Genomic DNA, 16,326 nt, shown 5'->3' on the forward strand with positions numbered 1-16,326 from the left:
ACAAAAGAGGGCATCTAATAACCCCTACTCCCCAGACCCATTCCCCTTCCCCAAACAACCCTACTTATAACGATGGGGCTCTTAGCTTTTCTTTTCCAATGCATCTCTCTTTTGCTTAAGGATAGCCAGAGACCTTTTTTTGTTGTTGCCTAAAACCAAGGAACCCTGATACAGCCAGGACTCTAAATCCTGTTTAAAAGTCTCTTTTAAGTCTCCAAGAAAGACCACTGCCTCCCAAGCTAGGTCCCAGACACAGATCCGGGGAGAGCTTCGATCTGATTTTTACTGTAGTAAGCTAAGTTCGATTCCACTACCTCTTGTGTTTCCGTACAATTAAAACATTCTAGCTTCTGCAGCGGAGAAGGCTATGGCACCCCACTCCAGTACTCTTGCCTGGAAAATCCCATGGATGGAGCCTGGTGGGCTGCAGTCCGTGGGGTCGCTAAGAGTCGGACACGAATGAGCGACTTCACTTTCACTTTTCACTTTCATGCATTGGAGAAGGAAATGGCAACCCACTCCAGTGTTCTTGCCTGGAGAATCCCAGGGACGGGGGAGCCTGGTGGGCTGCCAGATGTCTATGGGGTCGCACAGAGTCGGACACGACTGAAGCGGCTTAGCAGCAGTAGCAGCAGCAGCTTCTGCAGAGACATTTCTGCCCAAAGTGATTATTAGCAGGATAGTTTTGGACTGAGGCTGCAGGCCAGAATCACCTGGAGAACTCTTCACAAGACAGTCTTGTCACCAGTTGCATGGCAGCGGCAGGCCTGGATGAACAGCGTATAACCCAGGTTGAAGACTTGGTCTTGACACTTGGGACTGTCAGGGACATTTTTAAAGGCACATCCTTGCTTCTATCATATCCTTGCCTCTCACGATAAACATTCACAACTGTTAATTCTATTATTCACTACTATTCTGAGTGGACGCTCCCCCCACAGGCTTATTTAGCAGCAGTAACAACACTGCTTGACACAATTTTTATTTATTTAGAAGAACTCGCCTGCCAATGCAGGAGGCCCAGTTTCAAACCCTAAGTGGGGAACATCCCTGGGAGAAGGAAATGGCAACCCACTCCAGTATTCTTGCCTGGAGAATCCCATGATCAGAGGAGCCTGGTGGGCTACAGACCATGGGGTTGTGAAGAGTCGGACACAACTTAGTGACTAAAACAACAATAGGAAAAGACCCATAATCAGTCTGCAGAGCACTTCTTTTACAGAAACAGGGACAGGGCATGATCTCTTTTAAGCAAATTTATTCGAACGTCTCTTTATAAGTAACACAGTCATCTCCTTACCACCCTAGTTGGCCACAGTATCAGCGCTGGCTAGCTGGGTTGTAACGAACTGGATTAAACAGAAACTCTCAGCCTTAGGTTTCCATCCAAGTAGTTAAACTACACAAGATAAGCGGGAAGGAAGGAAGGAAGGAGTTTCTTGCAGAATCTGCCCAAAGAATCTGTGGGAGTGGTCACTGGGGCACTGTCCCTTGGCTCTACCCAGGTTCTCTCGGGAGAGTCTGAACCCAAGTTCTCTAACCCCACTTCCTGGGTCTGCACCCTCAGCTTTGTACTGGAGCCGCCCATCACTGACTGACTCAGCCTTCTGATTCTGACCTTTGCCTAACTTTGCAGCTTAACTGAAATGACTCTCTACAAACCCTCCCATATATGTGTACACAAACTGAGCTTGATTCTGTTTACTGATCATGCCTGCCCATTCCCACTCCTGACCTTATGTCGATTTTGTCTTCCAATCCCTCTCCATTACCATTTATTGGGTGAGTGCCTACTGTATGCCGGCCACTGTAAGAGCTGTTTCGTAAACATTATTCCCATCACCCACAACTCAAATGTTGTTCCTGCCTCCAGCTGGAGAAAGGTTCACTGCTATGCAAGGTCAAGATTAACCTCTACTGCAGGGTAGGTACAGGGTGTGAGCCCAGCCAGACACCAGTGGCGGCTGAAACGCCATCCCTGAAACCCCCAGGGTTGGGACAGGGGGGCAGAAACCAATGCAGGGTACTTAAGATGTCACAATGCTTATGATGTTTCAGGTTTAACGTAAACATACTTGCATTTCAAAGTGTGGATCCTGTCTTCCACTGGTCTTGGAAAGGCCAAGTAGCCTTCTCTGAAAAGAACCCTTATTTCTATAGTCAACTCAAAGTACCAATAGCTGAAAACAGAAACTATTCCAAAGTTTATATTAACAAAGCCCACAAGAAAGCTATAAAAATATTTTATTTAAATATTAAGACAAAAATTACACATACTTAAAATGATTAAAAGTTCCTATGTTAAACAAACACTAAAAACACAATAATTTACACAGTGATAAAATCCCAAGTTGGCAAAACACAAATCCTTTTGATTGGTCCTCCCCCTAACAAAACTATTATCAAAATGAAATTTTATAGGAATTGCTGAAGTTGGGTTAAAGGCACATAACACTATCACACCTTTAAATACACAGCCAGTCACTTCATACAATGAATTGTTACCCCCTAAACACTCTATAATACTGGAGTACAGTATGCATCTCTATGAAAATTTGTTTAAATTTTTACACCAACAGTTTCTCCAATGATCCAAACAGATTAACACTGCAAATTAAGTTATTCCTGTCTTGAATAGAATACTTTTGAGTCTGAAAAATTCGCTAATCACTTGAGTTTAGAAATATGCAAATGAAATATAATTTATTCTGATTTCAGCTATAGAGTTATAAAGTTAAAATTCTTCCAAGGAAACCATTCACTTTGTAGATGCAAAAACACACTGCAGCTTCAGCACTGTGTCTGCAGTGCTTTCAGCTGGCGGGATGTTAACCACCAACATGCCCTTCCACCTGGAAGAAAATCCAAATGAGACAATCTATCTTAGACTGCTGGATTTAATATTTCAAAGCACAGTTCAATCTCCCCATCTCCCCTCTGTGGCTCTGTTACCACGTATAATTTGATGTCAGCAGTAAATCAAAAGCATAGAATTAGCGCTTCTTGCATACTTTTTCGGTAAATAAGAAGGTATAGTCTTCTGTTACTAGATTCACAATCTAGTGTGTTTTCTAAACTATATTTATAATTCCCGAAAACGTGGAAAAAGTCAATACTGAACAGCCAAAGAGTCAAAGGAGAGAGGCTCAGAGGAGGGAATGTTTTTGTGGCAACAGGTCAACAGGGACAGAAGCCGGACTGTGAGAGTCCAAATGGTTCCAGACACAGCACAATGTGTGGAGGAGACTCCGCACAGCAGCATGTGTGTGCGAGCAACTTATTTCAGACAGATGACCAACAAGAGGACAGCCATTTCTCCTCTACCTGGTTACAGGGACTGTCCTTACAAACTCCAAAGGGAGAGCACTCTGTGAGCTGAAATGTCAGTCATTTGCACCCCAATAACTGAGCATATTAACTTTTACTTCTCTGGGCCCCAGTTTTCATACTTGTAAATGGACACATGGAGTAGATTTCCTCAGAGTTCTGACATCAGCAACATGAAGAGAGGACTGCCTTTTTTACCAAGCCCCTAAGCATGCAGAGTGAGGGCTCTCAGGACATTCTTATTTAGTAAATGAGTTATCTGACAATCAGCAAATAGACCCCACTGTGAGGTGGCAGAACAGGGATGTAGTGGTCTGTGGGGAGGCAGAAATTCTATAACCTGGAAGGAAAAGGCTGATGTGCCATCCATCAAACTTTTATGCGGCAGTCAGGACAATTAGAAAACAGACTTTTTTCTCAATTGGGTAAAACTGCCCATTAATCCTATATTTCCAGTAACTAAGAATGATCCAGGCTTCCCAGATGGTGCAGTGGTAAAGAATCCATCTGCCAATGCAGGAGATGTAGGTTTGATCCCTGGGTCAAGAAGATCCCCTGGAGTAGGAAACAGCAACCCACTCCAGGATTCTTGCCTGGAAAATTCCATGGATGGAGAAGCCTGGTGGGTTACAGTCCATGGGGTCACAAAGAGTCGGACACAACTGAGCTACTGAAGATGCACGCAAGAATGATCTAGCTAATAGTTATCTGCATAGAAGCTGATGGAAGTCGATCACAATAGAAAAGGGACTAATGTGTGAACTTATCTATAGTGGAAGATTCCCTCTTCATGAAATTGTGGACGGGCAGGGTGACTTCTCTAAGAAGCAGCCACTTAGAACTAAATAATGCAAAAGGGAAGGGATCACAGTCCCTTTCATTCCAGAGTTCCATGGACGACAGCCTGGTGTAAACACGGCTGAAATAATTCACTAGTCTGTTATCGCTATGTCTACTTGTGGCTCAGCTGGTAAAGAGTCCGCCTGCAATGCAGGACACCTGGGTTCGATCCCTGGGTTGGGAAGAGCCCCTGGAGAAGGGAAAGGCTACCCACTCCAGTCTTCTGGTCTGGAGAATTCCATGCAGTGTATAGCCCATGGGGTCGTGAAGAGTCGGACAGGACTGAGCAACTTTCACTTTCACTGAACACTGTCATGAGAGACTATTTCCTTATTAGAATTACAATTCCAAAAATCTTACCTTTAGAAGTCATCCAAGGAGGGAGGTCAACATTACAACCCCCATAAACTGGGTAAACAGCAGCACTGGAGTGAAAAATGACCACACGTGCCACAAAGCAACATTGAAGCTGAAAAGGACAAAAACCCACACCGTTGACAACTGCAGCTGTCCTCTATACAAATACACTGCACTGGAGAACCTGGGTTCAGAAGACTCACTTCCTACCCAGGTTGGGAAAGTTCCTTCAGCCCGTAACTTTCCTTATATGTATACAGTTTCTCAGATATGTGATCTACCCAATATTGGAAATATCACAACCTGTTCACAAAGTACTTGGAACTGGAATCACTAAACCTCCTCTAATGAGCGCTGGGCTGGCTCAACAGAGACATCAGTCTCTTAAAGTTAAGTGTCTGTGAAGGAACATGAAATAAAATGATAATAGCCTGGTTTTACAATCTCACACACCACCAAAATATCACGAGAATAGAAAAAAAGATGGTTAAAGTATTTTCCCATTAGAAACAGAATGAAAAACATTTATAAGCTGCTATTAAATTTTCCATTGAGAAAAACACTATTCCTGTCACCAAGGTAAGAATAAAACACTTTCTAAAGTCCAAATGATTTTTATACACTGCATTTTTTAAGGTTTGAAGCTAATAACGGAAAATTATAGTCAATTAAGTGTTTCAGAGAGTTGATGATTAATATATAACACTTTGACAAGTAGAAATTTAAATAACTATAATCGTACTGTGCTAAAAATAAAGTTAACATTCTTGGGGGTGATGTTAGCCTTCTTAAGAAATTGTTGAATAACAAACCTGTCTACACTTGTTCCTGAAGAGTTAGTAATAACCACATCACAATGTAACACGTCAAAAATCCATAAACTTCAACTACAGAAGATAAATCACAGAAAAAATACATTTACACTGAATACTGGAAAAGACCCTAAAGCTAAGAAAGACTGAAGGCAAAAGGAGATGGGGGCGGCAGAGGATGAAATGGTTAGATAGCATCACTGACTCAATGGACATGAGTATGACCAAACTCTGGGAGACAGTGAAGGACAGGGAAGCCTGGAGTGCTGCAGTCTATGGGGTCACAGACTTGGACACCACTAAGCAAATGAACAACAACAAATGTACAAAGGTCTGTGGTTTTCCCCAAACTAAAATGCCATTAATATAAAGGGAGGAAAAAACCTAAAAGGCCATACACCATGTTCAATATAGTTTTCTCACTGGCTGGCAGGAACCATGGGATTTACTTCCTTAGTGTTCTTCTGTAATTTACAGATTTTTCTTCAGTGAGAAAGTTATAAAATACTTTTATAAACATAAAAAAAACCATTTTTTTCATTGACAACTTATTAGTTTATGAAAAGGGATATTCAGTTCAGTTCAGTTGCTCAGTCGTGTTTGACTCTTTGCGACCCCATGAATCACAGCACACCAGGCCTCCCTGTCCATCACCATGTCCCGGAGTTCACTCAAACTCATGTCCATCAAGTCGCTGATGTCATCCAGCCATCTCATCCTCTGTCGTCCCCTTCTTCTCCTGCCTCCAGTCACTTCCAGCATCAGAGTCTTTTCCAATGAGTCAACTCTTCTCATGAGGTAGCCAAAGTATTGGAGTTTCAGCTTCAGCATCAGTCCTTCCAATGAACACCCAGGACTGATCTCCTTTAGGATGGATTGGTTGGATCTCCTTGCAGTCCAAGGGACTCTCAAGAGTCTTCTCCAACACCACAGTTCAAAAGCATCAATTATTCAGCGCTCAGCTTTCTTCACAATCTAACTCTCACATCCATACACGACCACTGGAAAAACCATAGCCTTGACTAGATGGATCTTTGTTGGCAAAGTAATGTCTCTGCTTTTGAATAAGCTGTCTAGGTTGGTCATAACTTTTCTTCCAAGGAGTAAGCATCTTTTAATTTCATGGCTGCAATCACCATCTGCAGTGATTTTGGAGCCCCCCAAAATAAAGTCTGACACTGTTTCCCCATCTATTTCCCATGAAGTGATGGGACTAGATGCCATGATCTTCGTTTTCTGAATGTTGAGCTTTAAGCCAACTTTTTCACTCTCCTCTTTCACTTTCATCAAGAGGCTTTTGAGTTCCTCTTCACTTTCTGCCATAAGGGTGGTGTCATCTGCATATCTGAGGTTATTGATATTTCTCTCGGCAATCTTGATTCCAGCTTGTGCTTCCTCCAGCCCAGCATTTCTTATGATGTACTCTGCATAAAAGTGAAATAAGCAGGGTGACAATATACAGCCTTGATGTACTCCTTTTCCTATTTGGAACCAGTCTGTTGTTCCATGTCCAGTTCTAACTGTTGCTTCCTGACCTGCATACAAATTTCTCAAGAGGCAGGTCAGGTGGTCTGGTATTCCCATCTCTTTCAGAATTTTCCACAGCTTATTGTGATCCACACAGTCAAAGGCTTTGGCAGAGTCAATAAAGCAGAAATGGATGTTTTTCTGGAACTCTCTTGCTTTTTCCATGATCCAGCAGATGTTGGCAATTTGATCTCTGGTTCCTCTGCCTTTTCTAAAACCAGCTTGAACACCTGGAAGTTCACGGTTCACGTATTGCTGAAGACTGCCTTGGAGACTTTTGAGCATTACTTTACTAGCGTGTGAGATGAGTGCAACTGTGTGGTAGTTTGAGCATTCTTTGGCATTGCCTTTCTTTGGGATTGGAATGAAAACTGACTTTTTCCAGTCCTGTGGCCACTGCTGAGTTTTCCAAGTTTGCTGGCATATTGAGTGCAGCACTTTCACAGCATCATTTTTCAGGATTTGAAACATCTCAACTGGAATTCCATCACCTCCACTGGCTTCGTTTGTACTGATGTTTTCTAAGGCCCACTTGGCTTCACATTCCAGGATGTCTGGCTCTAGGTGGGTGATCACACCATCGTGATTATCTTGGTCGTGAAGATCTTTTTTGTACAGTTTTTCTGTGTATTCTTGCCACCTCTTCTTAGTATCTTCTGCTTCTGTTAGGTCCATACCATTTCTGTCCTTTATCGAGCCCATCTTTGCATGAAATGTTCCCTTGGTATCTCTAATTTCCTTGAAGAGATCTCTACTCTTTCCCATTCTGTTGTTTTCCTCTATTTCTTTGCATTGATCACTGAGGAAGGCTTTCTTATCTCTCCTTGCTATTCTTTGGAACTCTGCATTCAGATGCTTATATCTTTCCTTTTGTCCTTTGCTTTTCACTTCTCTTCTTTCCACAGCTATTTGTAAGGCCTCCCCAGACAGCCATTTTGCTTTTTTGCATTTCTTTTCCATGGGGATGGTCTTGATCTCTGGTTCCTGTGCAATATCATGAACCTCCATTCATAGTTCATCAGGCACTCTATCTATAAGATCTAGTCCCTTAAATCTATTTCTCACTTCCACTGTATAATCATAAGGGATTTGATTTAGGTCTTACCTGAATGGTCTAGTGGTTTTCCCTACTTTCTTCAATTTAAGTCTGAATTTGGAAATAAGGAGTTCATGATCTGAGCCACAGTCAGCTCCCAGTCTTGTTTTTGCTGATGTATAGAGTTTCTGCATCTTTGGCTGCAAAGAATATAATCAATCTGATTTCAATGTTGACCATCTGGTGATGTCCATGTGTAGAGTCTTCTCTTGTGTTGTTGGTAGAAGGTGTTTGCTATGACCAGTGTGTTTTCTTGGCAAAACTCTATTAGCCTTTATAAACCCTGCTTCATTCTGTATTCCAAGGTCAAATTTGCCTGTTACCCCAGGTGTTTCCTGACTTCCTACTTTTGCACTCCAAGAGGAGCTACCCTACACCCGAGGTCAGGGGCGGCAGCTGAGAGGAGCACCCCTTGTCCAAGGAGCGGTGGCTGCACGGGCGCAGGAGAGCCAAGAGGAGCTACTATTCCACATTCGAGGTCAGGAGGGGCGGCCGTGAGGAGATACCCCTCGTCCAAGGTAAGGAGCAGCGGCTGTGCGTTGCTGGAGCAGCCGTGAAGAGATGCCCCACGTCCAAGGTAAGAGAAACCCAAGTAAGACAGTAGGTGTTGGGAGAGGGCATCAGAGGGCAGACACACTAAAACCATAATCACAGAAAACTAGTCAATCTGATCAGAAGGACCACAGCCTTCTCTAACTCAATGAAACTAAGCCATGCCCATGGGGCCACCCAAGATGGGCGGGTCATGGTGGAGAGGTCTGACAGAATGTGGTCCACTGGAGAAGGGAATGGCAAACCACTTCAGTGTTCTTGCCTTGAGAACCCCATGAACAGTATGAAAAGGGATATTAACTGTGGCATTTTTAATAACAGCAAAAGAATTTTTTAAAGATCAAGCTGGTTAAATAAATCATGGTATGTCCATGCAGTGATAACCATGTAAGCATTAAAAGTAATGAAGCACATCTACGTGCACCAATACGGATGAAATACAAACTCAGTGTAAAAAAAAGATCACTTTGGAAAACAGTTTGGCACTATTTTCTGACGTTGGAGGCATGCATACCCAATAGGCCAACGATTTCCCTGCTAGAGAGACCTATATATACACATGTATGCGTGTTCACAGACGCCCAACAGAATTATGCAGAGGCACGCACACAAGAGTGTCTTGTATAGGTCTCGAATGTCTTACCTAACAGCATCACACATGATAACCTCAAACTGGAAACAATCCAAATTCTATCAAGAGCAGAACGGATCAATTGGAATTCAGTTATAGGATGGAATGCTGAACAGCAATGAACATGAGCTACTGTTATGCACAACAATATGGAGGAATCATACTTCGTGTTGCATGTAACAGCCAAGGATAAAAGAACACATACTACAGCAACCTGTCTCTACAGAGTTCAAAAAAATGGACACAACAAAAAAATAACAGTGTTTAAGAGATGCAAAAGAAAGGAACTACCAGGAAGGTGGGGACAGTGTCTTCCTGTGGGCAGGAAGGAAAAGGGAATGACTGGGGCAGAGGGGCAGGGGAAGGGTTACAGGAGGCTGGCACCGTTCTCCTCCTGCCCTCCTTAGGGTTTACACAAAGGCTCACTGCATGATAATTCTCTCAGCCATACAATTTAGATTCTTCCACTTTTCTGTATTAAACTTCACAATGAAAATGATTTAAAAAGCAAAATGCAAAATATATACAGCATGCTACCATATGTATTTTAAATTGCTATATAAGTAAAGAAAGACACTACTGAAAAGAGAATCAGAGACTACTTTCTCATTATTCCTTGTTTTCCCCCTGTCGAATTCTGTACCATGTATATCACTACCCGATCAAACAATCTTTATTCTTATTAGTCATTCCAAAGGTAACTCACCAAATTCCTGCTACAATAAAAGTAGCGGTTGTAATAGGTATCAATGCTGGATACTTGATATCATAATCTTCAATTCCACGATACCACTCCAGGTAGACGATGCAGTAAAATGCAATCGACACGCTAACGAGCAACAAGGCACTGCCAAAGAGAAACCAACTGTAGAGACAAAATAATACCCTTCCGTTATCCTCTCACACGTCGTCTCTGAGGCCCAAGGGCAGATAGTCTTTTCTGACACATCTCCAGTGTGACACAGGACAGCTGATGGCTAACCATACCAATGGCAGCAATCCCATTTGTAACAGTGTATGTACCTGACAAAGGTTTCATAAGTTTATCTTTGAATACAGGCGGTCTGAATTGGGAGACCTGTACCATCCACAGGGTGGGCAGCTTGGTTTTTGGTGCTCTGCACCCTGTTTTCTTGGCTGTACCTGTGTCTGGTGTCCCACCAGCCAGGTGTGACTCAGCCCTGCTACTAGAGCAAGGAAGTGTCTTTACGATTTTTCGGATCAGAATTTCCAAGCCCATGTTCTACAATTTTGCTCCCAACTGTGCGCACATAACTTGGGTGTAGACAACATAAACTACTTATAAAGGCTCTTCAGTTCCCTGAAGCTGGCCTAGACATTCAGTGACTGTTAAGCAAATATGGACACAAGTGCTGAATGACAGCACTTAGCACATCAGGAACCTTAAGAGTTTTCATTAACAGACAAGATACCTATTTCTAAGAAGAGTGTCAACTGGGGAAGGGGCACAGAGGGACCCCGTTACTCAATCCCAGCTTTCAGAAGGTCTAGATCTAGTAGGAAATGGGTGAGAAATATGGGAGTGAGACACATGAAAGGATGAAAAAGGAAGACTTTAAACACACACACACTCTTTCATAAACTAACCAACCAAAAAAGAACCCTCGTTACAGTAGTGCATTTTCTTTAAAAATACAGGAAAAAAAGCAGCTTTCTGGTTGTTTCTGAAGCTTTGAATGTGAGATTAATAAAGATTTCAACAGATACCATCAACTTCTCCAAGTCAGGCAGGGTTTCTTAGAATACTGACAATCAGTTTGGAAGGGGTTAAACTGCCTGTCATAAAAGATTTCCAAATGAAACCCTCCCATTCCTAGACTATATCCTAGTACTCCCCCGAGGGGCAATGGCTTTTTTCTCCTTCCAACTTCATCCAAGACCTGGCTCAGTGTATGTGAGGAACCCTCATCAGCCCCGGCCGGTCATGGGATGCGGCCAAATCTGGAAAACCAGAGGAAAGAACCCTTTTCGAGGAAGCAGAAGGCAGCCTGCACGGACCACTTCTGGGCAATGCTCTCACGCTGTGGCTACTCCAACTCCCCGCGAACTGAGGCCTCAGCAAGAACACAATGCTGCTCAAAGTTCTCAGCCTCTGGGTGGGTGTTTCTGTCTCTTTTCCTCTAAGATGACACTTATTCGAGGACAGACCTATGACTTCCACTTCCTTTTCATGCCCTACTGCCCTGGTCTGGCGGTTGAGTCAGGCTCTGCCACACACCTGGGCATGCCTGTTACTCCTGCAGACGCCCCCAAACATCTCACAGTGGAAGGAGCTATTCCTCACCTCCCATCTCCCTTAACCACTAATACCTAGTATTTTCTTATGTAAGGATATAGAAAGACACAAATGGATAAATACTCTCACCTCTCCTAAAACCTCAAAGACGCCCACCTCACAAGCTTGGCGCATGGTTGTGAGAGCTGGATGGTAAAGAAGGTAGAGCACCGAAGAACTGATGCTTTTCAACTGTGGTGCTGGAGAAGACTCCTGAGGGGCCCTTGGATGGCAAGGAGCTCAAACCAGTTGATCTTAAGGGAAATCAACCCTAAATACTCCTTGGAAGGACTGAGGCTGAAACTCCAGGATTTTGGTCTTCTGATGCAAACAGCTGAAAAGTCCCTGATGCTGGGAAAGACTGAGGGCAGAAGGAGAGGAGGGTGTCCGAGGATGACATGGCTGGATGGCATCACTGATGCAATGGACATGAACTAGGACAAACTTCGGAAGATGGTGAGGGACAGAGAGGCCTAGTGTGCTGCAGTCCATGGGGTCGCAAAGAGTCGGACATGACTGGGTAACTCAACAACAACCCGAGGTTGGGCAAGACGAGGTGCCCCTTCAAGGCACTCCTATGTCGTCCCACACACTCATACGCTAACACAGTACATACCACGTGACCTGTTCATCTATCACAGCCTAAAATGAACTGGTGGAGGGTGAGAAACGTGCCTTGTTCATCACTGGCACCAAAATTGTACACACTTCAGGTTCTTGTTAAATATTCAGTGAATGAAGGGGCAGCTGATATGAGTGGTATTTGAAGTGAATGTTCCCTCTTTTCCCAGCCAACTGAGAGAGACAAAGGAGCCAGGCTGATGAAGATCAAGTGTCAGCTTTTTTTTCACTAAACAAGCTATGGAAAGAAGATGGCTTTGGTGAACTGTCAGTGCTTCCTCACACTGAAACCCAGGAACAGACAGACTTAGCCACTGGTTTCGAGACACAGTGAAAAACCTAGAGACCTTCTCATCTTAGGGCTGCCCCAAGAAACGATGGTACAGGGACTTCCCTGGTGGTCCAGTGGTTAGGAATCCTCCTTCCAATGCAGGAGACACGGGTTCAATCCCTGGTCGGGGGACTAAGATCAGACATGCCTCAGGGCAACTGAGCTGCTGCACCACAACTACTCAGCTCAAGTGCTCTCGAGCCTGTGCTCGCCAACAACAGAGGCCCTTGTGCCACAACTAGAGAGAAGCCCCCACGCACTGAAACTGGAGAAAGCCGTGCACCACACCGCAATGAAGCCTCAGGGCAGCCAAAATAAAAAACAACTAAAACTGAAACTTAAAAAAGTTTTTTTAAGAAAAAGAGCTCCAAAAATACAAAAACAAACAACAACAACAACAAAAACTATGGCACAGACAGGCATCCCAGAATCTGTGCTTCCTGTGAGCAGCTGGCTCCAAAGAGAAAAAAGGTGCTGAGTTACAAGTCTGGTTCTTCATCCCAAACCCCATCAGGAGGTCCAGCAGCTCCCAGAGAAGGAGCGGTGATGGGAAAGGACAGGGAAGCAGTGATGGGGAGTGTCTGGGGAAAGCTCCTGCTTGTGGAGATAAGGAAAGTGAACAAGCTCTCTCCCTCCCACAGTTTACATCAACTCCCCCAGCCCTGCCGTCCCCTGGCTGCCTGCGCCCTCACTCTCCTCAGGCGCCCCTCCAGCAGTCACCGCCCTTCCTGAAGGCCTTGACAGAGAAAAACTGTATACCCCCATCCCCAGCAAAAACACCTGATCAGCAGTCCTGTCTGCACCTTTCTAGCCTCACTGATGTGTGTGTGTGCCAGTCACTTAGCCGTGTCTGACTCTTTGGGACCCATGGACTGTAGCCCACCAGGCTCCTCTGCCCATGGAATTCTCCAGGCAAGAATACTGAAGTGGGTTGCCATTCCCTTCTCCAGGGGTTATTCCCAACCCAGGAGTTGAACCCAGGTCTTCCCACTGCAGGCAGATTCTTTACCATCTGAGCCACCAGGGAAGTCTTACTTGATACTTCCAGACAATTACACTTGCTCTCTAAGAGAACCACCCCTCCCGATGCCAGCTCTAACGCTCACCAACACCTCCCCACCTTTTTCTGTTTTCTAAGGACCTCCAGAACACTCTCTAACATTCAGTGAAGACTCAGGAGAGTGATCAACAACGTTCCCCCCCTACTCCCCACACCCGCCATCAGCTCCTGAAAGAGATCTCAATTCACATGAATGATGGACTATTTGACATCCTGCCACAAGCTCCTGACTTCTCGCACCAGTGACCTCAACTCTAGCTCAATCACAGCCTGTACATGTACCTCACTGGCCATTAACTACTCTCTAAAAATGAGCTCTGAGACCTGATTCTCACCCACCACAGTTCTCATTCCTTCCTCCCAGGGCTTGTGGATCTGATCTCCTGAAGACCTTTAGTCATTCTCTCTCCATGTTTTACAAATGATTAGGTTCTTAAATTCACTGCCTTCCTCATCCTACAAAACATCTAGGCTGAAAAGGCCCACTGAAATAATGTCCACTCTGTTGCACATGCCCAGGACGTGCACTCTTTTTCAACTTTGTATCACCAGCACCTCCAACTTGCTGGCTGGCAGAAAGCAGGTGCTCACTAAGAGTCTAACAAAACATAATGTGAAAAAATAAGAGCCATCAAGTTTTCTTACCTACTGGTGTGGAAGTTTTCTTTAACAGTTTGAAAGAAGTCAACATAATAGGTAACAACAATGGATGCCAAAATCCAGAACCCAGAATGGATATTAAGTCTTGGAAGAGGTTTCTCCTTTTTCTCACCAGCTGTAGAGGTTTCTGCAAATAAGGGAGATTTCAACTGATCAAGTAACCATTAGCTCCACAGGAAAAATTACACCTATTTCAAGTCAAATAAAATAATTTCCTAGAGCTTTCTAACAGCCAGATTCTCCCCTATTAGAGTACCAATTTCTTCTGTAAAACCACCAAAATAAGTTTATATTTTTAAAAATAATAGGAGCTGCTATAAAACTTGTTCAGTATTGTCAACTTTTTTCCGCCAAATGAATTTTGGAACTAAATTTACTTATAGTCTTTTGGGAAGAATAATGCCATCCGGTAGTGTAGGAATTTTCATGTTGTGCTTCATATATCGCCTAGGAAAGTGATTATTCCTGTTAATTCAGAAAAATGCAAGTGACAAACATTAGAACACAAAATGGACTTGTGAATTTCCAAAAACACTACTTATAAACACTACATATTTACTTGTTTTAAACAAACACAACCTTTTGAGGCACCTCAAAAGTGGAAAGGTCACACTGGAGGTACAGTTCCAACACCATACTGTCTAGACTAGTGATGGACAAGTCAAATTCCTTCCACCTGGGACCCGATCTGAAAGAACAACTGGCTGGCTCTGGGTCAAATGGGGTCTAACAAGTTCCCCTGGTGACTGACATACCCACTCTCCCAGTTCCTGTGAGAACCACTGGTATGCATCCGAGGTTTCTGACTTTAGCTGACGATTGGAATTCCCGGGCACCTTACTCATAATACAAATTCTGGGAGACATCCTCAAAATTTATAAACCAGAAAGCCTGATCATGAAGTTTTCTGTGTTTATTTTTCAAAGATAATAAATACAGAACGTTTTAACATCATACAGGACAAAAACATCTAAGATGAAATCTCTTTTGATCCTTAACCCTAGTTCCCCAGCCCAACGCAACTACCAGTATCAACGTCTATTGAGTTCCTGCATATTCTATGCATCTACAGGTGAGCATACACGACATGTTTTCTGGGTTGAACCCGAACGATGGTATATCATACTTTGTTCTGCGCCTCCCTTTGAAAATTACCCACATGGGTACATAAAGTCGGCCTGCTGTGTGACATACGGATATCCAAGAGTTTTTAACCAGCTCCCTGCTGACGGACGATGCTATACGCCTCCCCCTGAAAATTACCCACACTGGTACATAAAGTCGGCCGGCTGTGTGACGTTCGGATATCCAAGAGTATTTAACCAGCTCCCTGCTGACGGACAATTAGATGCTTCCAGTCGTTCGCTATAACTAGCAATAGCAATGCTGAGATGAAACATTTTGCACATGCACATACGTCCCTGTGTGCTGCTACAAATGTGCTTCTTTTCTTAGAGACACAACCAATAGAAATTTTTTTTATTTTAATGGATACTGCCAAATAGGTGTTAAACCAGCTCTCCGGGGAATCCTAAAACGCAGCTGAGATGAAGATGCGGAAAGCTACCTGATCTCTAACGCTCTTTTACGATACTTAAATACCTAACTTGCAAACTACTTGGTAAGCCTTGATAAAAACAAATCCCAGTCCTTCAGGAATGGGTGGGCCTGCGGGAGGTCGGCGGGGCCGGCCGTTTCCGGGCGCCTTGCCTACGGAACCTCGAGGCGGCTCGAAGCGTGCCCGGGGGAAGCGCCTCACCCGGCCTGGGGTAGCCCTCGTGTTCCAGAGGGACCTCCGCGTCAGGCGGGAACAGGTACCGCCGCCGGAGCTGCTCCCGAGCCCGTAGAGCATCCATCTTGGCACCACCAGAAACGGGGCGGAAATGACGTTAACCTCACCGGAACTTCCTGTAGCGACATCCGGGCGGAAGGAGGGGATTCCGTCTCTGAAAAGTGGAGACTATGTTGTCTTCTAGGTTTTAGTTGGTAAGAACGTAGGGTAGCGTTGGCTTCGCTGTCTCCGTGCTCAAATCTGCAAACAGGATTTGAATTTCGAAATGTTGACCTTTCTCAAACGAAAGACGCTCCATTTATTCCGAGCTACGGAAGCCCAGAAGGATCAAACTTATAGGTGCCGGTGGATGCGCGCGGGCACGGCTGTAGGTCCCTGCCTTGGTACTTGGCTGCTTCCCGCTCTCTGCATCCGGAACCCTCGG

The 16,326-nt window shown here is 44.3% G+C and overlaps 1 protein-coding gene across 1 annotated transcript; it reads right to left on the bottom strand.

Annotated features, from left to right (window-relative positions):
• Positions 1-2,227: 2,227 nt before the first annotated feature.
• On the bottom strand, positions 2,228-16,003 carry TMEM128 (transmembrane protein 128). The gene is made up of 5 exons (XM_006043821.3): positions 15,870-16,003; positions 14,096-14,237; positions 9,849-10,007; positions 4,528-4,636; positions 2,228-2,852 (listed from the first exon to the last, which is right to left on the bottom strand). Exons 1-4 carry the CDS (start codon positions 15,964-15,966, stop codon positions 4,537-4,539), a joined length of 498 nt encoding a protein of 165 aa, XP_006043883.1. The 5' UTR covers positions 15,967-16,003; the 3' UTR covers positions 2,228-2,852; positions 4,528-4,536.
• Positions 16,004-16,326: the final 323 nt, after the last annotated feature.

Source organism: Bubalus bubalis, chromosome 7 (assembly GCF_019923935.1).
Source record: "Bubalus bubalis isolate 160015118507 breed Murrah chromosome 7, NDDB_SH_1, whole genome shotgun sequence".
In the NCBI taxonomy this organism is placed as follows: domain Eukaryota; kingdom Metazoa; phylum Chordata; class Mammalia; order Artiodactyla; family Bovidae; genus Bubalus; species Bubalus bubalis.